The sequence below is a fragment of the Fundulus heteroclitus genome, chromosome 17 (assembly GCF_011125445.2).
Source record: "Fundulus heteroclitus isolate FHET01 chromosome 17, MU-UCD_Fhet_4.1, whole genome shotgun sequence".
Classification (NCBI taxonomy): domain Eukaryota; kingdom Metazoa; phylum Chordata; class Actinopteri; order Cyprinodontiformes; family Fundulidae; genus Fundulus; species Fundulus heteroclitus.
The window spans coordinates 17752561-17780459 of NC_046377.1; the positions used below are offsets into that span (position 1 = coordinate 17752561).

Consider the following 27899-nt stretch of genomic DNA (forward strand, 5'->3'; position numbering starts at 1 on the left):
CTATGGTGGCTGATTAGCTAGCTTAGCTTAGCATGTAGATGCCAAAGAAGGAAACAACTGTTTTTTTAACAAAATATCACAGATCGTGTGAGATATAACAAGTTATTTATAATGCATATAGGTTTTTTGTCAATTTGGGATCTTTGAACGCCAGTAAGAACAAACAAAGCTTTAATAGGAATCTAACCGCTTTTAATAATAATAATAATAATTAGCTAATTATTGGTCCTATGCCACCATTGACCAAGAAAAGAACTAAACTAATGTATTCCCAAAGTGTTCAGTTCTCCAAGAGAGTTTCTAATCGCTTCTCTGTAATTTGGAGCTTTTGAGGGCAAACAATGCTATGTTAGCAGTTTTAAATCCTGTTTTCGGCTAATGTTCCTGAAATATAAATCCTTGATTGTTCCTGTTTTACATTTAGCAAAAAACAAACAACTGTGTTTCTCAACCTTTTCTATTGCCTCATAATCAATGCTAAATAATTTCATTGAGTGATTAGGTAAACTCTTGGGTACCGCTTTATGTCCCGGGTTGCTGACCTTGGGCGTTCTCAGCACATCTGTGTGGCGCTGTGCATTAGCTGTGTTGTCTTTCAAACTAATTAAGAGACAATTGATAGCAAGAACACTCTGACCTTCAACTGTGAAGTTCAAGGTCACTGTATGTATGTCACTAATATAAAATATAGTAAAAAATTTCAGGTTCAAATAATTTATTTGCACTTATACCAGTTTGGATGAAATTAAACTTCTGACACACACACACCACTTTACAGCCTCTATTTGTGATGATGTTCATTTTGTTAATAAAATGGAGAAAATATGCATTTTGATGTTGTGTAACCAATAGTAGCCAGTGCTAACAAAATTGGCAATTGACTTGCAACAAGATCGTGATCAAACTGGGTGTTATATTGTTTTAACATCCAAGCTCCAACTGCAGAGGCAAGCAGAATGCAGCATAAGTAAATTTATTCTCAAATTAGGCAGGTGTCAAAAACGACTTGACCTATGATTCTCCTTTTATGAAACAACACTTTTTCAAGAAGACAAAGATTTTTGTTATGTCATCTAATTTTAAATTAGTGGTGAAGTTGTAAAATTTATTTGAAGTCTTGTCAGAATTTTCTTTTTTTTTTTAAATAGAAATTTTTACTGGAAGCCTCCCAAAGTTGCAATTACAACTTGGAGTTTCCCAGAGGTTTTTCAACCGGCAATTAATGATAAAAACCAACATGGCCGCGAGACATACAGTGTTTATAGTTTTTAGGCAAGTTTGCCTAAAATACTTTGCAAACTTAAACGTAATGCAAAACATTTAAAATTGGTTATTATGAAATATTAAAGATAAAATGTTAAATGGGTAATGAACACAGTTAAATGACTTTCTGTCGCCAGTAGGAGTTAATTAAAAGTTGCATAATCCCAGTTTGATTTCCCCTAATATTTGATACTTTGGCTTCCAGGGAGGCGTATGCGCGCACACACACACACCTACACACACACACTGGACAGACAAAAGCACACCATGACTTTTAACAATCTTAACACAACTGGAAGAATCACAGTTTACAGTATTTCTTTCCAAGACATTTGGCATTAGGGATCTATATTGAGAAAATAATTTAAGAATAGTAGAAAAAATAGCATTTTGCCTTCTTGGAGCCACAACATTGTATACTCACTTTCCTTTTTTTGTTTTATTCACCATGCATTCACAGATTTCACACAGATACATTTACTTGCTTTCCACTATTGAAACTGCTTACAAATAAAATCACTATTAACATGGTGGCCACAAGGCTGTGCAAAAGGGAAGACCTCCAATGTAAGCCCTGCCATCCGTCTGTCTTAGCCATCTCTTCGCAAGTAACAAACTATAAAATAGCACCATTATACAGTGGATAGGATTTTTAATACAGTTTTGTTATATGAAACAATCATGTACAATGAGTGATAGTAATGCATAGGTTAACATAATGGGAGTATAGCTTGATTATACACAGAGAGAGGAGGCAGAGCCAGATGTGAGCCATCTTTGGGGCATTTTCAGAGAGGCTGTCAGTTTCCTGTCAGCTATCATGCAATGGCTTCTCAGAACTGGGTTGTTTGTGAAAGTTGTGAAGGTGATCTTGACCCTTAGTCATATTTGGATCATTTATATATTTACTGTGGCTGCTTTGTAAGTGTAGTTGTGTGCTGTTGCAATACCGCATTTCCTCGTCAGACGTTAGTTGGCAATATTTATCAGTTTATTCTGCAAGCCTTTCCAGTGGACTTTGAAACTGATGCTGTGTTGTTTGGTTGTACTCTTGTCATTGGATCAAATTATAGACTCAAAGCCAATAGTAGTTTTAGCAAAAACATTTTTGCCTCCCTTAAATAATAAAAGTCAGGTTATGATAATCAAACTTCACTGTGCCTTGCAAAAGAATTGATACCTCTTTTAAAATGTCAATATTTCATCATGTTACAACCGAAAAATTTTACGGTACTTTACTGGGATTTTAAGTAATAGAATTGCAAAAGCAATAATTTGGTACCTCTGAATAAAATCTGTCCACCAAAACAAACAGGCCTGGAAATGCCTTGGGAGGAGCTGCAGACATCCGCTACCAAACTGGAAGAATCTGTTGGCACGGTCAATGCTAGTCGTGCACTGCACAGATATTTACGCAAATGCGGAAGAAGCTGATTAAGTCAGAAGAGACCAAATTTTAACCTTTTCCCCTTGATGTAGAAGAAAATGCTGCTCATCTTCTTGAATACACCATCACTACAGACAGAAGTAGTGGTAGCCTCATCCTGTGCGGATTCTTTTCTTTTCTTTTTCTTTTTTTTTTTTTGCAGGGTCAGGGAACCAGTCAGCATTGTAGGGAAGATGGACGTAGCTAAATACGGGTCAATCAATACAGCAGGAGCTGCATGGCAATGTCTTAGTCATGGATTAGAATGACCCTGTCAAAGTCCAGACCTAAATTCAATAAAATAAAGTGCCAGAACTTGAAAATCTCCATGCAATTTGAGGTTGAGCTGTTTTGCAGTAGAATGGGGCAATATGTTCAAATTAAAACTGTCATTGCAGTGAAAAGCTGATCACAATGCACTTATTATTTGTAAAAATTCAGAAAACCATGCATCCCTTTCTTCTAACTCACAATTATGAGTTATTTTGTGGAGGTCTATAACATAAAATCCCAATAAAAAGTTTTAAAGTCTCTGGTTTTAGAGTGACAAAATGTAAAAAGTGGTAAGGTTAATTTTGCAAGGCACCACAGACAGCCACTGTTCCAACATTTTTACTCTCTTGCTTTAGTCATTGGTATTGGCTCATTTAAGAACAATCTTTTGGAAAAAAACAAACCTATGACTGAAAATGCATGATTTCTACTAAATGTTTCTGAAATGTTTATTTCCAGGTAGCTGGACCTTTTTCGCAATCAGATCTGGAAAGAGTTGTGACCTGTGAAAAGTACACAGAAGAGGAACATATTGGCTGGTTCTCACTATTTGATAAATCTACTTATTTGTGCCAGATGAACTTTGAATCTGCTGACTGACCTATTTCTGACAACGACGAGCTGAGAGGTAAAAAAAAAAATCTCAGGTTTGTTCTCCGCTTTGGAAAATTGGAAAACCTGAAGTCGGTTTTTCTTTCTTTCCTTCTTTTTGACCAAGCCAACAAATTATGCCTCAGCCTTTGTTATAGAAGTGGATTGCGGACCGTGTCCTCAACACTTAGTGGGGTTTGGAGAGGATTGGGATTGCTCTCAAACCCTCAAGCCACTCCACTTAACAGGGATTTAACTTGGCCTAAGGGTGAAATTAACAACAGCGATGTTTGAAAGACCGACAATAAACCACATGGTCTTGCTCTTCAAGATAAACAACATATCCACAGTAATGCATAGTGCTTAAAAAACAAACTCTAAAGATAAAACTGAATTTGACGAAGGATATCAGCTGCTGAATTTGGGCTGTGACAGAGTGAAAAAGGATGTGAAAAGGTAGCTGATGCTCCCACCTTTTCTTGAGCCAAGAAAGGGAGTTGTTGCAGCTTAAACATGGAAGTATAGCTAACTCTTATTGTGTCTTAACAGCTAAAACTATTCCTTTACATTGAGTTAACAACACATTCCTCCCAATATGGAATGATGCAGTGTTTCAGTTGATCACAAGTACCCTCATCCAACATTTAAACACAACTTATCTATTTTTTTTTTAACTTTTAGGCCATTTTTTTTAGCATCCTTTGTTTTGTTTGACAGTGAACCGTTCCAAAGGGGGTACCAGGTAAGGCCACGCCCTTCTCTCTTCATAAGCTGTTGTCCATTCGCTGCTTCCCTACATTCTGAAAGTTTTGCCCCCGGAGCTTCCTCGACTTGAGTTTTTCGGATGGACCTCCTGCAACACAAAAAGAAACAAGTTAGAGGTAACTACCGGTGAAAGTTGGGTCTACGGTTACGACGCCCTAGGAGTTTAGAAGCTGTTAAAGGTATACTATGCAACCGGGGTTGATTTTCCAGGGAGGCTCCCCCCAGAGGGCGAAAGTAAAAGTGCACTGTCGTAAAGATGCTCAGCTGTTCTGGTTTCTCTGTCAAGCCAGGCGCGGTTGTTTTGAGCTTAGCAGACAGGCGAACGCAATGAAAAGTCTAAAAAACGGCAGTACAAACAATGACTAACACAGTGAAAGTATGAACATCAGGGTTTCCCGCAGCGCTATCTTGGAGATCGCCGCGGCCGCCTCGCCTCGCATATATATATGTATATATATATATGCCTCTATACATATATATATATGCCTCGCCTCGCATATATATGTATATAGTTTACATATATAATTTATATATATATATATATATATACAGTTGTGGGCAGTTTTCCACATAGTTCTAACAACATAGAAATGCTAGGCTACATGGTAGCCTAGTCCTACAATCTTTTAATTACCATAAGCTGGTGGTGTACTATTCTCACCTAAATAGGCTATTCTATTTATTTATTTGTTATATTTATTTTGGTCACTTTAGTTTATTCTTTGTCATTATTTAATAACATAACTCAGGGCTCTTAAGTTATTTTTCTTTAAAACATCTCTGTTATGGTTAAAAAAGTTGTTTAAATAAAGATTTAATTGGAATTCTGTGTTTTGTTCTTTATTAAAATTAAATCATTTAGCAATATCATAAAATGTCCAGGCAGAGCTGCACATAAAATATGGTTTTAAATATTTTCAATAATTATCGATATCGCCAGTCTATCGCAGGCCACAACTTGAGATCAATTGATCAATCCAAATGCCAAACCATGTAATGCTCAGAGACACCAAGAAACAAAACAACAACCTCTGAGATCCATCTCAAATTCTAACGGCCCAAGTAAGCTTGTTAAATGTTAAAGTTCATGACAGCACAGTTACATAACGGCTGCACGAGGACAATTCTTTGTAAAGGCCGTCAGAAAGGAATCCTCTGAATGCAAGACGTCTGGAGACCGGAACAGAGATTTGGCCATAATTCACTGCCTGCCGTTTTTAGAAACCCAAACACAACACCTCGCACCAACTGTGGCGGAGAGTTGACACGGTGGGGGATGATGGGGTCATGATGTTGGCTCGTTTTGGAGCCACAGGACCAGGACACCTTGCAGGCATTGAGACGTCCATGAACTTTGCTGTAAACTAAATTGAGGCTGTCTGATTGATGGTTTGTAAAAACTGGGCTATCAACAAAACAATTATTCTAGTGACTTCATTGCTTTGCCCTTTCGAAATCAAATCACAAATACATGGATTTGGGTGCAACGACTCTAGACAATGACATGGAGACAGCTTTAGATGTGATTTAATCGATCCATACCTTGAAGGATGAATGACTATGTCCAGATGTTCTCTGTGGGACGAAAATAAAGACATTTTAGTTGGATTTCTTTGCACCAAGCCTCTCGGGGTAGCAGCGGCCATTTTACATTCAGCAAGACATTGGATTGTTTACTGTTTGGGTTCATTGATCTGAACCACCAGTGCAGAGTGTAAATGTGGAGACTGTGCTCACCTTCTTGTTTTTTGTCTTGTCTGGCTGCTGCGCTGTCCTGCGCTCTGTGCCCTTGTCCGCTTTATGTCCCGGGTTGCTGACCTTGGGCGTTCTCAGCACATCTGTGTGGCGCTGTGCACGAACAGAGCGGGATGACTTGCCAGTTTTGGCGGGTGCGCAGTACATCTCCAGGCGCCGCAGCTCACAACTCTGGAAGCAGCACTCGTCAACAATGCCGTGTGACCGCCTTGCACTGGGCCCATAGCCTGTTGGTTTATCTGTTTGAAGAATAAAAGGACATAAACATGGAGCTAGAAGAAACTCGTACTCAGTGGTGCTTTTTAAAGTTAGCCATGACATCAATTTAAAACTGGAGTGACTTTAGAAAACTGGAGTGACTTTAGAAATGTTTTTTAATTTAACCACTGTGAAAGATTTAAAGGTTAAGATTTTGTTGCAGTAAAATATTGTTCTGTGGCCTCAACCAGAGCTACTTTCCTGTTGTCTTTTGCAGCAGATGCAAATGAGTGAGGTAATGCATATCATCAAAGTTAATAAAAATATTCCACTAGCAACAAATTAAATTTAGAGTGGTTTTGCATTTACTTTAGAAGGTAAGCACTATAAGAAACTATGAATATTGCCTTTATTGGTCTAGCTTCACTACTTTGTCTCATTGTATCATTTGAATTATTTTACCAATCTACCACATATATCAGACTTCAATGGAAACACAACATACCGACGCGAAAAAACAAAGTTTTGAGTTTCTTGAAGGTAATTTCTGGGGATTAAGGGATCAGGTACAATGCAGTCAAAATTCTTTGCTGTCAAATACTGTAACTAATACAGTCTCACTCCGTTTAGATTAGGTACCATCCCTTTACATTACGCATATTGTCATAATTATTCAGCATGAATAAGGGATTGGTAAGACATGCCCTTATTTTGTTAATGGAGTGGACCCATCTGCTAGCCAAACGGCAATTCAATACAGTCTTTCAATATGGTTAACAAAAATGCCATTAGCTTGGCTGTATAGCTAACTAAATCAACAATTAGGAAGCATCTAAATATTGCTTTATTTTTTGTTTCTTCTGAAATGAATGTGTCAGTGATTTAAATGTTTGGATGCTTGGGCACATTTCATCAGGAAAATTTCCCTAAAACCAAAAGGTTAGCCCGTTTTCTCTTAGTTTAGCTTCATGGTAAGGTAGTTAGAACTTACAAAATATAAATTGGGAATATATTTTTCGTAAAGCAAATAGGTCTTAGTTTGGTTATCTTCTTAAATAAATGTCATTTGAAGGTTTTGGTGTTTGTACTGTATGTCACTTAACTTGTTTCCTTAGCAAAAAGTTAGCTTGTACCTGTTTAAAGATAGGTAGCACAAATTACAGTTGGAGTATCGTCGGGTTACTTAACGTAATCCCTGGTTCTTTGATAACAGAGTGAGGTGTTTCACTATGGGAATCGCCTTGGCGTGACCAACTACGGAAGCTCCAATGACATCACGTCTGTCTGTGACAGACAGGTTGAGCCGTGACCGTGGCTCCACCCACCAACTATATCACGGCCAACCTACCCGCCTCAACTCATTCTAGGCAGGTTTCTTTCCGTGACCATGCAAGAAGGGACGTGTTGGTGAAACACCTCACTCTGTTATCAAAGAACCAGGGATTACGTTAAGTAACCCGACGTTCTTTTTCTAACTTCGCTCGGTGTTTCACTATGGGAGATATGGCCCACTCCCGGATTGCATGCTGACCCCGAAGCCAAACATGATAGGAATCACATTCCAGGCCTCAGGTGGACTCTGACGTCCCTACTCCAAGCACTGAGTGCGCTAGCGATGGCTGGGCCACATCCAGCCTGTAAAACCTTACAAACGTGTGCGGTGTAGCCCAACTGGCCGCAGCACAGATGTCCTGAACCGACACACCACGGAACAAAGCCCAAGAGGTGGCCATGCTCCTGGTAGAATGGGCCCTCACTCCTTTAGGTGGCTCTGATCCTGCGCATCTATATGCCAGAGATATAGCATCCACAATCCAGTGTGCTAACCTTTGGCGGGAAACAGGTTTGCCCTTATGAGCGGTAGCCCACGACACAAACAGATGGTCAGCTCTTCTAACACAGGCTGTCCTGTCCACATAAGCTCTTAAAGCTCTCACTGGACATAAGCAATGAAGCTTCTGCTCTTCTGCTGAAGAGAATGGGGGTGGATGGAATGGCAGCAGTTCCACCATCAAACACCTGTATGACGACTCCAACACCTTTGGCACAAATGCAGGGTTGGGTCTCAAGCACACCTTAGAGAGCCCGGGTGCCCACTGTAAACAGGCCGGACTGACTGAAAGTGCATGCAACTCACTCACCCTCTTAGCCGTGGCCAACGCTAAGAGCAGAGCAGTTTTCAATGAAAGGAACTTTAAGCCAACACCCTCCAAAGGTTCAAAGGGATGATGACAAAGGGCATCCAGGACAAGAGTGAGATCCCATAATGGCACCAAAGGCTTAGAAACTGGCAACTTACGTCGTGCCCCTCTCATGAAACGACACACTAAGGGGTGCTGCCCCACAGGTTTATTACCAAACCCCACGTGACAAGCAGAAATTGCAGCTAAATAAACCTTAATTGTTGAAAAAGCCTTGCCCTTTTCCAACAAGCTCTGCAGAAAGCAGAGCACATCCACCACTGAACACTGAAAAGGAATGGCCTGTTTTTTCTCACACCATTCCTCAAAAACCCGCCATTTACTACTGTAAAGAGAGCGAGTAGAAGAAGCCCTAGCATTCTGTATGGTGTCGATGACCTCCGGGGGGAGGCCTGTTGCATTTAAATTCCACCTTTCACGGGCCAAGCCCAGAGAGTTAGGTGATCTGGGTGTGGATGATAAATCTCCCCTCGCGCCTGAGACAGCAGGTCCCTGCGAATGGGGAGGGGCCATGGTTCGGCTGACAGAACTTGGATTATCTCTGCCACCCAGGGCTTCGATGGCCACCATGGGGCCACCAGAATCAAAGACAGGCCCTGTTCCCTCACTCTGACTAGAGTTGAGGATATCAGGCTGAGAGGAGGGAAAGCATAAAGCAACACGTCTGGCCATGGGTGAGCCAGCGCGTCCATGCCCAGTGGAGCGTCTGGGTCTGACAGGGAGAAAAACAGCGGGCAATGAGCGTTTTCCCATGAGGCGAAGAGATCTACGGCAGCCCGTCCGTATCTCTGCCAGATCTGCTCCACCACTTGAGGATGCAGCTTCCATTCTCCATACAGAGGGTTCCCTCTGGATAAAAGATCGGCCCCTCTGTTCAAAATCCCCGGTACGTGCGTCGCACGGACCGACAGAACTCTGGTGCTGCTCCACATAATTATGTCCCTGGCCAGTCTGTGTAACTGCAGGGACCTGGTCCCGCCCTGACGGTTGATATAAGCCACCACAGTGGAGTTGTCGGTCTTTACCAAGACGTGGCGACCCATCACGTAGGGCATGAAATGTTTCAACGCGAGGAACACTGCGTGCAGTTCCAGCATGTTGATGTGAAGCCGTGCCATTTTCGGCGACCATACGCCATTCACCGTTCGGCCCATCATAGTTGCACCCCAACCGGTCATGGACGCATCGGTTGTCATGGTAACCCTGGACGCTACCGTCCCCAGCGGCACGCCCGACGCGAGAGCCGCCGGGTCTCTCCACGGCTGAAGAGCCGCCACACACGCCTGTGTTACTTTCACCCTGCGGCACAGATGACGGCGGGGACAGAGTCGCAGAGACGCGACCCACCGTTGAAAGTCCCTCATCATCAGAAGCCCCAGATGGACAACCGAAATCACGGACGCCATAAGACCGAGGAGCCGCAGGCACAGTCTGAACGAAACGACGTTTCCCAACTGAAAACGTGTCACGCACTGAGTGAATGACAGGATCCTCCCCTCTGAAAGTGTGACACGATAAGAGAGGGAGTTTATTCTGAGACCCAAATACTCCGTGCATTGCACGGGAATCGGGCGGCTTTTCACTCGGTTTATTCTGAACCCGAGGTTGATGAGGTGGTTCATCACCACCCGAGAGTCGCTCACTGCCTGCTCGCTTGATCGAGAGCAAATGAGATAATCGTCTATGTACGAAAATATTCTGATCCCGCGCGTCCTCAGCGGGGACAACGCCGCCTCCACACACTTGCTGAACACCCTCGGGGCTAATGACAGCCCGAACGGGATGGTTTGAAACTCGTAGGCTGTGCCTTGATAAGCAAACCTGAGAAACTTTCGGTGTGGGGGGTAAATGGAAATGTGAAAATATGCGTCCGCCAGGTCGATGGTTACAAACCAATCCTCTGGACGGATGGAGCGGCACAGTGCTTTGTGCGTTAGCATCCTGAATGTATACCTGCGTAAATGTCTGTTTAACACACGCAGGTCCAGTATGGGGCGTAGTGATACGCCGTCTTTCTTTGGAATGAGAAAATAGCGCGAGTAGAAGCCCTGACGAACCTCCTCGTCCGGTACTAATCTTATCGCTTTTTTGTCTAACAGGGAGGCGATTTCGTCCTTCAGGACGTGAGCCGAATCCCCGGTGGCAACCGAAGAGAGCACTCCGTTGAACCGCGGAGGTCTCACGGCAAACTGTAGTCTGTACCCCTTGGAAATTGTATTCAAAACCCATGGAGAGACTGCGCATGCGCGCCACTGATCTGCCCGAGCAGAGAGAGGGACGGCGTCGCTGCTGAGTGACGTAATCCCCTCTGCACTGCTGAGCTCGGCTCTCTTGTGAAGAGCGCAAGCTCCCTCTGCAGGGCGCAGAGGAGAGTGGCAGAGAGTTATTTGAAATTTTCTCTTTTTTTGTGGGGGGCTTTCTGCCCTCGGCGACATGCCTGGCTGCAGAAAAGCTTTGTTTATTTTCTCTGATTCCCCCGGAACAAAACATCGTGCAACGGGGCACAGCTGAGTGCTTGGTGACACTGATAAAACGCTGTGGAATGTTGGATGACACTGCTGAAGTGCTTGGTGACACTGTGTCATCTGCCCCAAAATGTCTTCTCCCTGAACATGAGAAGGAGAACTTAACATGACTCCTGGTGAACTGGGAACTACAGGAGCATCTGAACCCTGGGCAGTGCCTGGAAACCTTCTCTTCAGAGGGGAGGTTGTCAACAGAGGGGTTAGGTGGCCCGCTTCTTCTTGCTGTCCCCGGGGTGGGATGGACGATTTTTTGCAGCAGCCGCTGCAAAAGAGTGCTTCCCCCATGGTCTTGGGTTCTCCAGTTTGCTCTGCTGGGCAGGTTGTGTAGATGGTCTCCTTGAAGTCCTGGCTACACTTTGCCGCCCTCTCGCTGCAGCAGCAGCAGCAAAACCAGGTCTGGGGCCCTGTGGGGGAGTTTGGCTGGGCTTGCGAGGCAAACAAAGGTTAAAAGCCTCTCCCTCCTGTTTTCTGAGGGTACTTGTCTCCCTCATTTTCTCCAAGGAGGGGCCAAATAGACCTTTTGTCGGGTCATAAGTTGCGTCCATGATCTCAGCCTTCTGGGAATCACTCAGGCCTGATAGGTTTAACCATAGGCCTCTTTCCCCTGAGACAGCCAGACCCATGACACGGCCGCAACCTTGGACTGCACCTCTAGAGGAGCGTAAAATGAGATCGTTCACAACACAAATCTCATCCCACAGACTGGGGTTAGGTGTCCCCGAGTCCAGTTGACGCCCCATCTCCTCCAGGATTTCGCCTTGGTATGCAGACAGCAGTGTAACCGCGTTAAGCGAGCACACTGACTGACCAGCATACTTATACATCCTCTGGTAAATGGAAGCCGTGAGGCGATCCATTTTACCTGGGAGCGAGATGTTAGAAGATGCTGAAACCGATCTGCGATTAGGGTGGAGGTGGTAAGCCACTGAAGGCTCCACTGCTGGGGGTTCGGCCAGCCCCAGTTCACCCATACCCTGTATCTCCAGCTTAGAGAAGCCCTTGGTGGGAAGCTTGCTCTTAAAAGGGCTGGACCAGAAACGGCTCATTTCTCTGATGCAAGCAGGAACGGCTGGTAAAAGCTGCTTTGCTGATGGTACAGCAGGTGGAAGCCTTTTACCATCATACAGGTCCCGTTCTGCTCCTCCTGCATCCTGAGCTGCCGGCCAGGGGATGTTCAGCTTTAAAGCCGCCCGCCTGCACACATCGTACAGGTCACTGTCCCCCGGGGAGGTGACTTCTGCCCCGCTCGGTGGCCTGGAGTGCTGACCCGGGAAGGTCGAGTCATCCTCCTCCTCCTCCATGTCCTCTAGTTCGAGGAGGTCGGAGTTAGCGTCACCCTCCGTTTCGTCGAGTTTCCCGCTGTCCGTGAGGCCCTCAAACAGGGGAGGCATGGACGGGTACTCCTCCTCCATCATGTCCGCCCAGCTTTTAGAAGCTCGCGGCTGATGGTTTTCACCCGCCGCCGCAACGGCTGAAGGTGAGGAGAGGCACGGGTCCTGGCTGTTAGCGACAGCCACCCTCAGCCGCCTCTCCAGGATTTTTTCCGGCATCGACGCGCAATGCTGGCACCCCTGAGGGTCGGCCAGCGATGCCTGAGCGTGTTTAGCGCCCATGCATGCTATGCACATCGGATGAGGGTCCCGCCCCGAGATAGATGCCCCGCATGACGCTGGGCACGGGCGGGATACAACCTCTTTAACTGTCGGTTCCGAACCTTTGGCAGGGGTAGGAGCCGCAGCCATGACAATATTCAAACACGGAGCTCGTCGTTACACGTTAGCTCTAAATGATATTACGTCCGTTCGCCACAACACGTTAACCGGACTCTTATGCTAGCGATACACCGCTAGCTAAAAAGCCAAGCCCACCTTTACGTGATAACTCGGTCGACACAAACTCTATCCATTCTGTTAATTAAAACAGAGTAGATACCGGAACAGTTCGCCTTTACGCGGTCACAGCTCCAAACGTTTGTGTTTTGAAAAGTGCTTCTTTCGAAGCGCTTACCCAGCACGGCACAGGTCAGTCCTGGTCCTGCGTTCAGCGACGTTTTCCTTTACGGAACGCCTTAGAACCGTTAAACAGGTCCAAGCTAGCCTGAGCGCGCTGAGGGAGCTTAGCTGTAGTCTTCACACGGGAAGAAAGCGAGAATGAGTTGAGGCGGGTAGGTTGGCCGTGATATAGTTGGTGGGTGGAGCCACGGTCACGGCTCAACCTGTCTGTCACAGACAGACGTGATGTCATTGGAGCTTCCGTAGTTGGTCACGCCAAGGCGATTCCCATAGTGAAACACCGAGCGAAGTTAGAAAAAGAACTGCATTCATTTAATACATATTCTATTCCTTTTTTGCACAAATGAAGATTACACTCTGTCCTGTATAATGTCCAGAGCTAGCAAAAACAAACCATCTTTAAAGCTCAAACCTTCATGAGTTTTGATACATTGCCATTAGCTTAGCTGCATACCAAGTTAGGTAGCAGCTATGCTAGCAAAGCTTACAACTGGGGAGTTTCTCTTTTCGACAGACAAAAAGGATGTCTGAGCTCAGTTTTTTCTAAAATACATTCAGTAATTTTATGGCTTTCTTGAATATTTAGTGTTCCAGTGTCAACAAGTGCATGAAAGCTATTCAAAACCTGCTAACCTTTGGTGCATTTTACGCTTCTATTGATGCTCAGTACATTTCATCTGGAGAGATTCCCTGAATTTCTTCTTGATCGAAAAGTCACTCAGTTTTATCTCTTTAAATATTGGCAACAAAAATTGCCATTAGCTTGTCTTCATAGCGAGCTACTTACAATTTTTTTTAACCCTCCATTTATGTTGGACATAAAATTAATAGTTAACAGAAATTCAGCCCAGCTTCTATAAATCAGATTGTGTTCTTTCTCCTTTATTGCACTGGCAGGTTTCCAAACCTTATGCTTGTAGTAAAGCAGCGATAATAGCCAGGTCACACATTAAATTTTCCTGATGTATGAACCAACCTAATAATATTAAATTCCTACAAGTAAAATTTACAGTGTTGAACATTACACACCGTGGACCGAAATTGGCAGTAGCATACTGGAGAATATTCTATTCAGCCATTTTTGTCCCGGTTAATTTTTTTCTTGAGCCCTCCGAGTCTGATCCACCTGCAGAAACATCGAGGCCTCTCTGTTCATTGACATATTAATTTGGAAAAAGCACCCTGTAGAGCCTTTCAAATGCATACGTGGGCGAAAAAGGCAATGAAAATGGTTTAAGTTAAAATTCATAAAGCTATTTAAAGGTAAAAAAAATTAAAAATAAACATCTCCTGCACAAGCCTGCAGTGATGCCAGCTTTCATTCGCTCTTCTTACTCAAAGACGATGCTCTTCATTGGAAAAACTCAGACCCTCCATTTAGACTACGTAGCTCCTTTGGTAACAAGGAAAAGACTGGGAAGAGATGGGCTTTTCCCTGTGACCAAATGAAATAATAATAATTTAATATGGCATTTACAAGGAGGAAATGCCTCTCTCTCTCTCAGAGTTAATGGCTCTTGGCTCTGAAGCCTGCCAGCGCTGACAAAGTGCATTAACTCCTGCTCCGTGTTCGCCTGGTTCTGACAACGTTGCTTGGACAGAGGGCAGCTTTCATTCAGAAACAGAAGCATCTTTCTCCTCTGATTGAGGGGGGGGAAAAAAGCGCAGTGGAAGATAATGGAGGCGTGAATGAGATAGAGGAGAGGAGGTTTTGCAAATGAATGATGATAAAACATACTCAGTGCAGCTGAATTATTTATAAAGCAAGGAACCCAACTTATCTAGATACATAACTTCAAAATGAAAGCCCTAATTTGACTGACGGGATCAAAATCCTGTTAAGTATGTTATGCTTTTGTTCCAGTTACCCGAGCAAACAACCTTGGCTGTTATATCACTGGCTGATGTAAAGACATGAAGAAAGACAGAAAAAGGCCTGACTATACAAGCTAAAAGTAGATATCTGTGTCTGTTTGTCTGGCCTGATTTGTCAACCTTCTCCTTAAAAAGAAGAAGAAAAGTAAAAGGCTTTGCAACACCTGGTTTTTATCCCAAAAATAGTTTTCCACCCTGCTGCACAAACAGCCAGAAAGGAAAGAGAAATCAACAGGTTGTATCTTCATATAGTCGAGGGAAAGAACATGCAGGAAGTATCCAGCTCTAAAAGGTCTGGATATAAAGGTTTTTACACTATTGGTAATTGCACTAATCCCTCATAAACAATAGAGACTTGCTTTCCAGTACCGTTCTGTGACAAACGAGAGTTACTCACATTGGTTTTATTCCTCTCTAAGCTAAATTACAGCTTGGTTTATCGTCTCATTACGTTCCAGAGCACTAGTATTTTTACGCAGACATTTGTTTTTTTTTTGGTGTGTGACAGGGTCAGCTTGTAGGGTTCAATGACTGGCACAGAAAGCTGAGTTTTACAACTTTATATGGTTCATAAAAATAGACTCTTGGAGCTAACGCACGGCTCTAACCCGTGAGGTGGCCGCCGTTTCTAATAACTGAGCAGGGATTATGAAATCAGCACAAAATGAACTGAAATCTGACAGTTTACCATCAGTGCCTCCCAAAAAAGGATTTGGGTGAATTCAAAACTTCTGTGCTAAAACCAAGAAATCTGATGCGAGGTAGTTAGGGGGATAAGGGACTTCGGGGGGGTTTGATTGGGGATTAAAAACCAAGATCCTGCAATTGCTGACGCTTAAAACAAAATATAAGACTGAGCATTTTTCACTTGAAAAGATCTATATGCAGACAGACAGGTGAGTTTCAATACATTAGAATATCACTATGGCTTTAAAGCTTAAAACCTACATTTAGATTCTCAGAAAAAAAACTACATAACACCAACAAAAATGTTATGTTGTGGTTGACACAAATATAGGGAAGAGTGCTGACTTCACTGCTGTCCACCAGACAGATATTGTAACCCTAAAAAACGATGGTCAGCCACAGAAGGTGTTGTGTCTGCACATATTCATGTAAAGTTGAGTGGAAGGAAAAAGCATTGTACAAAAAAATAGGTGCACCTTCATTAGGGACACCCCAGCTTTGAGAAGGTTTTGAAGTACAGCTCATTGACAAGCTTGGGGGAAATTCACAAGGTGAGCAAACAGGGTTGCAATCAACTTTACAGAGAATCCATAGAGGACTGTCAAGAGGAAGATGAGCAAAACCAATAATGCAGATGAGTGTGCTGCTGAAGCAACCCTTGCTTCCTTAACACCTCAGCTGAGCCAGAGGCTGATCTCCTGCAATTAATGGCTCCATAGCACATCAAGTAAAACTATTGTTTCATATCTGCAATGACACTAATTGCATTTAAATGCATCTTCAGTAAAACTTCCTACTTCACTTCCCAACTTAAAAAGGGTGATGGATGTTTGTTTTATCCACAATAATGTCACAACCACAGAAAAGCCAAAAATTGGCAACAAAAGGGACACAAAAGCAAGCAGAAAGCATTTATACTGAGGGAAGATAATGACTGGCATGCTGAAGCGGGCGCAATTAACTAATAAGTATCAGGTGTGACAAGTGAAGCAAAACAACAGGGCACTACTTGAAACAAGGTTAGATAGTATCTAGTAGTATCTGAAAGGCTTATTTACCTTTAAATGTGTTTTTTTTTTTTTACAAAGTCAAGATGTCACATAGCTATGATTTAAAAATGTATTTTAACAGAATGTGGAAATAAACCAAACTGAGATTATTAGATATTTTTAAACATACTGTTGAATTATATGGGTTTGACATTTTTAGTCCAACATTTCTAGAAAAGAAGACAAAAAAAAAAAGGAAATCTTTGTCATTGCAGTATTATATTCCAAGGAAATTTGTCCTCTGGATTTAACCTATTTGTTACGGAACAATCTGGTGCTAAAAGTCTTGCTCAGGGACTGGGAGTGGAAGTCTGTGGGATTTGAACCAAAAACCTTGCAGCCTTTCCGGCATGCAAACGACCTGCTCTCTAAACTGGGCCACCACTTACCTCATGGTTCAACGTCTTGTTAGGGAGTATTGGTCTTACAAAAAAATAATAATAATAATTCAAGTAAAAATGTGATTCAATTACAGGTTGATTGTTAATGCCATCCATATTAATTTATTTTAAAAGCCATTTTTTACTGAGTACCAGATCCACCTGACGTACAGGTGTAAGTGCAGAGCATAGATTGCCCTTTGCACGACGCGGCCCCTCTGTTCAGTGGAGCCATAATTCCTGGAGGGGTTTGCATACTTTTTGGTTTAGGTCTCTTTTGAGGGTGGGGCTTATTTATTAGCGCTGAAGAGGACACAGGAAGCCTTTTCTTCAGACGATTTCTCATTGTGTTTGAGCTCACTGTATAGAGATGGAGGAACGGGGTGGGGGGTGGTGTCCTTATCATCCAGTAATCCACATAATCCCCTGCTGCCAAGGGACTAGGCCTCACTGTGCGTGTTTGAGTGCGAGCATGGGCGCGTGCGTGACTGTGACGTACTGTTTACGCATTCTACTTCTCTGGAGCTCAAGAGAAATTGACAGGGTTGAATACTGACCAGGAACGCTCATAAATGGCTGCTTAAAGTAATTTTTCCCTCCCGATGCTGCAACTAAAAATACCTGAGAAGACAATACGTTTCCAGCCCAAAAATGTCCGGTTATCTCATCCAGTGACTCACAAGGAGCTATATGCATAATTTATTTTGAAGACGTCCAATGCTAAATTTAGGGTGCCTGAATATTTTAGCATGACCTAAAAGTTACTGCGGGCTACAGAGCTACTTGGAGCTTACACGTAAACCAAATTTTTTTTTTTTAAATTAAAGCCTTCTAAAACATTTGATTGAAAAAACATTAACATCCAAATGAAATGACTGCACAGTCCAGTGTGATAAAGCGTTGAGTCAGTATTTCTAGGTCAAACTAATGTGAGAAAAAAATTGACTAGCATAGCATCTCTAGATGAAAGCGTGCTACTTTATTGGCTGCTTGCTTAAGGTGGGAAAAGATACAGTTTGAGGAGGGGGGGGGGCTTCAAGGACAGAAAGCCCGTTATTGTTGCAACCCCTGTTCCTGATCCCATTATCAATCTGAGGGCTGCCAAGTTCAACACGTCCAGAAGAGTTCAGGGAAAGGAGCAATGCTTCGTCAAGCAGACGGGATCCTGACGGCCTCTCCGGATGTCTCACATAGCCGAACGTAGAGGAGAAAATAAACTAGAGCGAAACTGAGGAAGACAGCGAGCTGCATATTTTCCAAGAAACAGCACCCTGCTGCTCAAACCTCATCTTTGTCATTGAAAAAAAAAAAAAAAAGAAGCTCTGAGCGTGCATGAAACCCTCCTCCCACTGCAGCAGGAAAGACAAAATACATTCCCCTCACAACGAAGAGGTCGGGTCTCACTGAGAAACAATATCGTGCAAAATGATTCATATATTGGTTATTAAGTTAAGTATACTCACCAAACTCTTTATTAGGTGCAACAGTTCAATTGCTTGTCAACGCAAACAATAAAGCATCCAATCACATGGCAGCAAATTAATGCATTCGCTATCTAGGCGTGGTGAAGATGACCTACTGAAGATCAAACCAAGCACCAGAATGGGGAAGAAAAGGGGATTTAAGTGCCTGTAACCATGGTCGATTATGCAGGATCTCTTGGGTGTGCCGAATATGAACCGGAATGCAAAAATATCTGTACAAGATGACAGTAAAGCAACAACTGATCATAGAACTACTTGTTACAATCAAAGTATGAGGAATGTCGTCTGCAAACCCACAGCATGTAACACCTTGAACCTAAAACAGCAGTAGCTAAGCCGGGAGCATCTCAGACAAGAGCAGGAAACTGAGGCAACAATTCCCAAATTTGGGATGTAGTAAACAGGAGAATTTCATCATGGATGTGAAGCTGACAAACTGATGCAAAGGAATACTGTTATGTTGATATTAATCTAAATCTCAGACAAATGATTATGACACCTTTCTGAAACTACCTGGTCAATTCCCACAGTTCTGAAGACAAAAGAGGACACTGGTAAGAACGTTTCTTTTTTTTTAACCTTTTATATCTTCTTTATCTTTGCACTATCTAATGTGAAAAAATTCTGCACACATTGTTTATTGCATGTTGTTTGTTGTACGTACTTTAAGCTGGAGTATCCTGAAAGTAATTTCATCATGGTAACACGCGATGCCAATAAAGAATATTTGAATCTTTGATCAAACTCTGAAGTGTAGATACTGTATGTCTACAGAACTGGGGCTGCATATTTCTAGGGTTCTCTGTTTTATTAAACATTTCCATTGAAAAAGACTAGAATCTGCTTCCAAGCACCCAGATAGTTTCCAGTGATCTTTGTTAGTAGTTCAACAGATCCTCTGAAAGAATTTTGAGATTCTTCTTTGAACTTTGAAGAAACCACTTCTTGTACGTTAAATAAAAAAAAAGTGGATCAAGGTTGAATCTTCTATGAAAATCCCAAAGACAATACAGTTTGACAGGAAATGAGATGTTTGCATCAACATGGTGATCTCCACAGGGCTAGTGGCTAAAAACCAAGGATACAGTAGATGATCCTTTCAAAGATGACAGATATTGCATCTCTCAGGTCTTTGAATGTTTTCCCCTTGTTTCTTAAAGTCATGACTATCAGATGCTGCTTTTTGCTCTTTCAGTTACTTTTCTACTGCACCAATGTTTCCAAATACTGCACAGCTCAGTCAAAGTAAGACAAAGACTGAACTGAAGACGAGTAAGAAGGAACCAATGTCTTCAGAAAACAAAGAACAAAAGTAGGAATGGATAGAAAACCGGTGAGCATCCAACAATAATCAGACCTGCAACTTTGCAGTTGCTTGGTCAGTCTCCAAAAAATGTGTGTTTAGGCAAAGGAAGGCTAAGTCCTGGTAAACAATGAGCATCAGCAATGTGCACGGTGACCTTACAACGAGACAGCTGATGTCGGAACAGTCTGTACAAGTTGCATTACGCAACGCATTAACACTATTAGTAACAACACGGTTAGGAATTGGTGTAAAACTGGTATGTTGAGTTAAGTAAGAGCAAGACTAACCATTAGTGTTTGACTTGACATAATCTGTAAATTTCATTCAACGTCTAAGAGTAATTTAGTAATTTCTCCATTCACATGCTGCGATGTACTTTATGGATGCACAGACCCGCTCTGCCACTTTTTAAATCTCGCTCCGAAAATAGACATTCTCCAGATTTTCTTCTCCGTTGACATGCTTGCTATTTGAAAGTTTCTTCTGAATTCACAAGCTAACTCAGAACTGCCTACTTATAGGTACATTGGCTAATAACCATCCCAACTTCATAGACGCGCTGAAATCATGAGAGCTGTGAGTCTTCACAACTTTAGAATTGGTAGACCTCTTTACTTGCATAGAGTATAAATGGGCTTTGAGAAAAAGTTGCAATTGGACATTAGTAAACGGCCAAGTCATATTGTTGCATTTCAGTTTTACTTGTATTTATCTTGCACACCCTTGTACTTAAACATTGTATACCGGTCTCTAATGTAATCCTCTTTGTAGTTCCGCAATAATCATGAAAATGCTCAGATTTTCACATATAAATTTGTGTTGTGTTTTCTGAAGACCTTTTATTGCAGTCTATTTCCATTGACTATTGTTCTAAACCCGATTTAGGACAGTTGAATCTACCAAACCTAAAGTAATCTGAGCAACTTTTTGCCAGTAGACAATATTCACTGGAGTCACATTTTCTAACAGTGTCCACAAGGCAGGTATGAATTAATGCAATTAATGAATTGTTTTTTCCCCCAATTTAATTCATTTCAATCTTATTTATATAGCGCCAATTCACAACACATGTAATCTCAAGGCATTTTAAAAGTGAAATCGAATCAAATCATACAGATTGGTCAAAAGGTTTTCTATCTAAGGCTTGCTTTTTTTTTTTTTTTGCTTCACCATCAATATCATGAAGACAGACGATGTTAGTAGAACATCTATTCAACCACAACCAGTATTTGCTTGCTATCTGCTTGGACTTGCACTGCTCTGTAAACTGCTGTTGTTTAATTGTCCAACACATTGGTGAGTAAATAGTTTCATAAAGTGCTACAACAGTGTACAAACTGCAAAAATGCCAGACTACACCCACTACTATCAAGCCTGCAGTTAAATTATGACAAATAAGTGAGAGCATGACGTTCTACACAGCTCCACTTTACATGCTAGCTAGCTTTAGCATTGCTGCACAACTAGCCGTTAATTTGAGACTATCAAAATATGTTGAGGACTATAAAAAAAAGTAGGGTAGAAACCGTATGTCCACTAGTTAGTCCTTTTTTCTCGCACGTTAGCACTATAGCACAGCTTGCAACTACAAGAAGTTAGAAAAGAAGCTGCTTAAAACTTCCCACATCTTTAAAACTGGTGGGGTTGTGTAAAACCTGTTTATGTTGAGAATCAGACAGGCAGGAAAGCTGAATTTAAAGCCGTAGACAGTGTTGCGTCTTAAGGGGGCCTAGTTATCATGCTATGACTTTACAAATCTCTACACCAGTATCTCATTCTGGTTGCACACAAAGGTTTTCCGATTAAATTGTTGTGCCCTGTTGGCTTTATTTCTGTGTTTTACACTTTGTTCTAGCTGTCTTTGATAGTAAACAAAGTGCATTTGTGTACATTTACCATAACAAGACAACGTGACTGGAAGTACGATATTGAGCATGTGTAGAATGAGAAAACAAGAAGAACCAATGAAGCCGGGGGGCTCAGCAGAGGTGCAAAAAGAAAGATGTAACGAAACCTGACCATGAAGATCGGGTTGATATTTGTCGAGTGCCACTTTACTGCGAGGCATCGGAGGATGGTCTACTGGTTCTTACAGTAACTGCGTCAATTGTCGCCATCTTCTGATAGATTGCCAGTCAGCAGGTGGTACAACAATGTTTATGTTTGCTGATCGGGCTCAAAAAGGGCTAAGTAACCACTATCAGGACGAACACTTGGTGCATATTGTTTTATTTAAAGTTTTTTTTTTTTTTTTTTATGGCCATATTATGTGACTAGGCCCCTTTAAAAAAAACAGAAGCCTGTTGCAGGCAGGAAACCTCTGCAGGAGCAAAGAGAGCTGGCTTACTTACTGCAGAGGTGATGGGCAAGACAGCTGAGGCTTGGTCAAAGTCCGGGAGACAGGCTTTGGTCATGCATGGAAGTCCAAACAGGGTAGACAAAAAACCAGGGGCAAGGCAAGACTCCTTGTTGTATAACGGTCCAGAAAGCAGAAGCTGTGGTAGATGTCCAACAAGAGCCAAGCAAGGCAAGAAAAGACGTTATCGTAGTCAAAATAAGGTAATCAGGTATGAAGAAACATGTGACATCTACGTTCAAAAGCTTTCAATAATCTGGCACTGTCCCGCTGTCTGAGGTGAGCGAATAAGGAGCGTGAAAAAGGTTTGTGGAATGAGTTGATTGCAGCAGAGCAGCAGGCTCAGAGGTGCGGTGAATAATCCTTGATGAGGACGGAGCAGGAGAGGTATGACAGAAGGCAGAGAGGTCAGAAACATAACAGTTTGCTATTTGTTGAGAATACGATTGTGAAAATAACTGCTGTTTTAATACAGTATTCAAAGATAATCATTTGCTTCAAAATAAATTTTAATTGACCCAAACTGTGGCAGTTTTCTGGGCAGCAGCGCTGAAATAACAGACACTCAGCCTCTCAGCTCCCTGCAGCCTCATCTGTCCAAAACAATACGCTGCTGCTGGACGTCTTATAATCTGCTAACATGCCGAAAACTTCCCAAAAAAAAAGTAAAAAAGAGAACTATGCAACCCCTTTTTAGCTGATAAGTCAGACATAGAAGCGACGTTGGGAGATTAATATGGTAGGGAAAAAGCATTTTATTACAGTCAATGAGTTTCTGCAGAAGCACTTCCTAATTTGTTATTGCGATTAAATGTGCTCATCTGTATTTCAGGTTATGAGAAGCTCTCGCTTCCCTTCAGAATACGGTAGCTAGCCACCACTGCTGCATTGCCTCTGCTTGGTTGTGGGCTGCGACTCAAAAACCGGCCCCCCTCTTGGCTCCCAGTTTTCCATCAGTCAACAGGTTCTCGTGTGTTTTCAAACCATTCCCGGTTCAGCCTAAGGTGAAAGCAATCAATAACTGGAAGAGAGAAGAACTGAAAATGTGCTATAGATGCTGATCTCCCTGAGAAATGTTATATCTTTTTCTCCCTTTCTGCCTGAAACTGGCAGCTGACATAATTCTACCACATGTGGAAAATCTTTCATAAGTTTGGGACTGAACCAAGCCATTTATAATGGATTGTTAGGTCAAAACTGCACATGAGTCACAGGGACAATCAGTTCCTGAACAGAACAGGGTTTTGTTGGAGATATGATTCTTGCTCAGTACGTTAAATGCAACTCAACCTTATTGCTGGAGGTCTGCCAAAGGAATGGGAATGATGTATATAAACTTCAGTTCTGCTGCTTTTACCTGCAGCTAATGCACAGAAAACGTCTTATTTCTGACAGGAAACCATGCTTGTACTGAGCAGCACATCGTAATTCTACTGATACGAGGCAAAAGTGCTGATAACTCGTACCCTGTTTCTCATTGCGATGTCACAACCACATGATTTCAATGTCAGGAATGAGTGCATAAGTGTAATAAAGTGATAGTTTGTATCTGTATTACTCTGATCTCTCAAAAATAAACTCAGTATATGACTCAGTATAGATTCAGCTGAACTATCAAGGCCTCTTAGATGTTTGTTAGAGAACATTAGCGGACAAACAGCCTCAAAGTTAGTTTATAAAACTTAGAGCATGAAGATTGAGCATGGCACATGTGCAAACCTACCAAGACATGGCCGTCCATGAGCCATGACTCAGGCAGGTGAATCTGTTAGTCGCACCGTTCACTTTCTGAATGCAAAATGCTGCGCGGCAGTAAAAGTAACACTGCATGTCACCCAAAACACACTGTCTCCATCCTGAAGCATGGTGGGAGCAGCATCATGCTGTGGGAATGCTTTTCTCCCTCCAGGACAGGGAAGCTGGTCAGCATTGGTGGGAAGATGCCGGGTCGGTTCACGCTTCTGTGGGGCCCAAATCACAACTATTCAGTGTTTGATTGGTCCGGGAAGTCTGAGCTGGCATCTTGGGATGAAATGCGCTGCTGTTGCAAACGGGCAGACCAGAAAAATGTTCTTATTGTTGAGGTGTTACCTACTGTTTTGTAGCAGTGGCAGCACCAAGCTGTGGGGAAGTTTTCTTTGTTCTTTCGGTCACGACCCAAATGAGGGTGGGAACGTAGATGGACCGGTAAATCGAGAGCTTCGCCTTTTGACTCTCTTCACCACGACAGACCGGTACAAGCGCCCGCTTCACTGCAGACGCAGCACCAACCCGCCTATCGATCTCCCGTTTCATCTTCCCCTCATTCGCTAACAAGACCCCTAGTACTTAAACTCCTCCACTAGGGGCAGCACATCCTCCCTGATCCAGAGAAGTCCCTCTATGCCTTTCCCTAAACCCCTATCAGCATCTACTGATGGGGGTTTAGGAAGTAGTTAAAAACAGGGAGAACCTCCTATTAGAGGCTGCCAATCTCCCAGCAGGACAACAACTCTAACCATACAGCTTAAAGCAAATGTTTAAAACTGTATTCTTTACCTTCTGATTCACAACTATGCATTATTTTGTGCTGATTTATCACAAACAATCCCTTAAAATGCATCGGGGTTTGTGGCTGTTAGAAACTGTGGAAGTTTAAGGAGTATAAATACTCTAATAAGGTACTTTACTTTCACGTTCACTGTCCTATTTTACTGTTAACTGAGTTTTTCGGTGTCTTTGGATGTTTTTTTTCTTCTCCTCTGATGAAAAAATTAAAAACTTTACAGCATCCAGTTTCCACCTTTTTCATTCAGATTGTCAGTTTCCACTTAAAGCCCCCTTTTCTGTGAAATTCCCCACTGACCATAATCGGCAAACATTCAACCCTAATTTTTCTCTTTGTTCGAGCCAAAACACATAGACTGCTGCATCCAAAGTCAAAAGGAGCGATGTAAAGAAGAGACTCTGATGCAGGGATAGTCAAGACCAGATGCCAAACTGGCTGCCTTTTTTATTTATGAGCCTCCTGGAGGCGGAGAGCTCTGAGACCCACACAGCCAACCTTTATGAATAAATAAAAAGGTGCACTTACTGAAATAAAAGCCCCTCTCTCCACAGACAAACTGCAGCGTGTCGACCAGCTCCGCCCCGCACAGGGTCTCTGGGCCTGCCCCTGTTGCCGTCGGAGTCAGGGTGAGGATGCACAGCAGTAGTGAGAGGGTGTGGCTACAGGAGATACAGCACATGGCACCCTGCGTACAGGCAGAGAGGGAGAGCTTGAATGTGTTCACTGATGGGGAAGGAGTTAAAGTTAGTCACCGGCTCAGCTCACATTGCCGGGCAAGAGTGCAGTTTTTTCATTAATATGGAGAGAAAACGGTTCACGAAGTTTGACTGCGAACTTTAAAATGTTGCAGAACCAGACTTTCAGTCGGATGGGGCAGGAGCACATATAGAACATTTTCAAAGGGCGCGGCCAGATAGGAACTATTTTGTGCAAGCAGCACAAATCCAAAAGCAGGATTTCAGGTGTAATGCTGGCAAACAAGCACATATTAATACATTCATATATCACTAAGCGATATGTTTCATATGTTTATATTTACCAGCTTATAAGACACACAAATTTTAATTTTTCTAGAAATTAAACACAGTTGATTAAAAAAAAGGATTTTCAACAGAAAATGTTATGTTATGTTCAGCACAATCACGAGCTTTGGACATTACGGGTTTATGGCAGGCAGCACTGTCTCAACAAGGAGGGCGAGCCATCATTGTTAAAGGAGATGTCTGTTCACAGAGTGCTGTATCCAAGCATACTGGTGGAAAGTTAAGTGGAGGGAAAAACTGGGATTAAAAAAAGGTGCATGAGCGACAGGCATGATCACAGCCTCTAGAGGATGGTAAAGCCTATCCAAGAGTTTGCTGCAGATTCACAAGGAGTGGGGTTCAGCTGTAATCAACGCATCTACACGCAGAGTATCCAGGATGTGGGCTGCAACTGCTGCACTGCTTTGTGCTGAGCCACGACTTAAGACAACAACCCAAGGTAGATAAAGGACTGGACTGTTGCTCAAAGTCCTCTTTTCAGGTGAAGGTAGTTTTTAGACATTCCTTTTGAAATCAAAGTACCAGTGCATGTAATAATTTATGCAAACGTGCACTATAAACCAAAAAGTTAATTTATGTAAGGAATTTCATTTAAAATTGAATTAGAAGAAAACACCTCTTAAGGCTGTAGCTACCACCTTTTGCTTCTACACTCTTTTCTACCACAGCTTTTCCTTCCACTGAATGTTCCATGCCATTATTATAAAATCTATGTAATAAAAATCCATGACTATAGGTCTTATATTATATCTTTGGTTTTAGGTTGCCATTAGCACCAAATGTTTCAGTTTTTCATTATAAATGGCTGAAATTGAAACTTTTCTATGAAATATTAAATTCTTTAAATTGATTTGTTTGTAGAAATTTTTAGGGATGGGCATTGTGACCCCTCATGCCCCCCTCTTAGTAGCGCCTCTGGGCTCCAGGAGGGCTGCGGGTGCCCAAATTAAAACGTTCCCCCGTTTATCACCCATACTTCAGCCAACATATAGCAATGAGTTAGCAACAATCCACATGAATCAGAAACATTCATTCATCATATATATCATTAACAAGCAGGCCACAGTCTCTCCTTGCCAAAGCTGTCAGCGCGTTATTACGCACGAAAAGTGCTTCAAAATTCAGAAATAAAGGATGCAGAAAAGAGCCGTCAGGGGATCTTTCCGATCCAAAATATTTGATGGAAAAGAGTTATCCCGCCAAAGTCAGTGGAGAGAGGGGACTGGGCCAAAATGTGCACAATAAAAACGAATAAATTCATCCCCATCAGAACTGCACAACCCTAAACGCCCCGGAGCGCCCCCAGATTAAGCTTTCCCCGGGTTTTTCCGGCGAAATATTTAAGCTTTGATAACGCACACTCAGCAGTATTTAAGGTGAAAGTTTTAAAGCCTTCTGGTGTAAAACAGCGCATTACGCACGGAGTGGCAGAGGATCCGTGCAAATTCAGGCAAAGCTTTCAAAAATGCTAAATAATGCAAAATGATCCATGCAAAAAAAAAAAAGGTGCTGATGCCTATGAAATTATTCAGCAAGAAACACAAATGAACAAAAAAAAATGCATGCAAGCTGAATGAAAAATATATAAAATCGTTGCTAAATCCACGCTTTGCAAGCGTTTGAAAAGCTTTTAAATCTACTGATCCAGTTTAAACTCGGAAGGATGCTGGGCGCAAGCAGGGAGCAAGGTGACAACGTAAAAATCAGCCAAGTTACCTTGAGGACATCACATAAATGCCACTGGGAGGAAGCAGCGCTAGACATCACCGCGGATCTCCGCAGAAAGACAAAGACGCCCGGCGAAAATGAGCAACTTGTTTGAAGTCATTAAAAAAAAGAAGCCGGGGGCAAGAACGAGGACGAGATGCGGGGCAATGTCACATCTCAATATTCCCACTTTGTTCCATTGCGCAGGCTCGTTTTGGAGAAGTGAGATTTAGCGGACAGGAGACGGATTTAGAGAGAAAATCCCACACATTTATCTACATTACACAGACATTTTCAACAGGAAACAGCTGGGGCAGCGTTTGCCTCCTCCTCGTTCTAAGTTATTCATTAAGGATTTTGGGCACATGGTCAAATAACGTCATTTCTCCCCCCTCTTTTTTTTTTTTTTTATTCTTTCAGTGAACGGGATGGAGTCTTGATCTTTCTCAGACTTG

At 42.5% G+C, this 27899-nt stretch overlaps 1 protein-coding gene across 1 annotated transcript; it reads right to left on the reverse strand.

The window, feature by feature from the left end:
* Positions 1-698: 698 nt before the first annotated feature.
* On the reverse strand, positions 699-27799 carry igf1 (insulin-like growth factor 1). Its single transcript, XM_012873804.3, has 5 exons — positions 27454-27799; positions 25220-25379; positions 6056-6312; positions 5861-5893; positions 699-4406 (listed from the first exon to the last, which is right to left on the reverse strand). The coding sequence occupies exons 1-5, from the start codon at positions 27499-27501 to the stop codon at positions 4347-4349; spliced, it is 558 nt and encodes a 185-aa protein (XP_012729258.1). The 5' UTR covers positions 27502-27799; the 3' UTR covers positions 699-4346.
* Positions 27800-27899: the final 100 nt, after the last annotated feature.

Bases quoted from the DNA above. Each gene is read 5' to 3' on its own strand.
- igf1 (XM_012873804.3), bottom strand. From the start codon at position 27,501: ATGTCTAGCGCTGCTTCCTCCCAGTGGCATTTATGTGATGTCCTCAAG. The intron at 25,380-27,453 runs GTAACTTGGCTG...GCCTGTACGCAG, and splicing joins ATTTATGTGATGTCCTCAAG to GGTGCCATGTGCTGTATCTC. The intron at 4,407-5,860 runs GTATGGATCGAT...TTTGTGTTGCAG, and splicing joins ATAGTCATTCATCCTTCAAG to GAGGTCCATCCGAAAAACTC.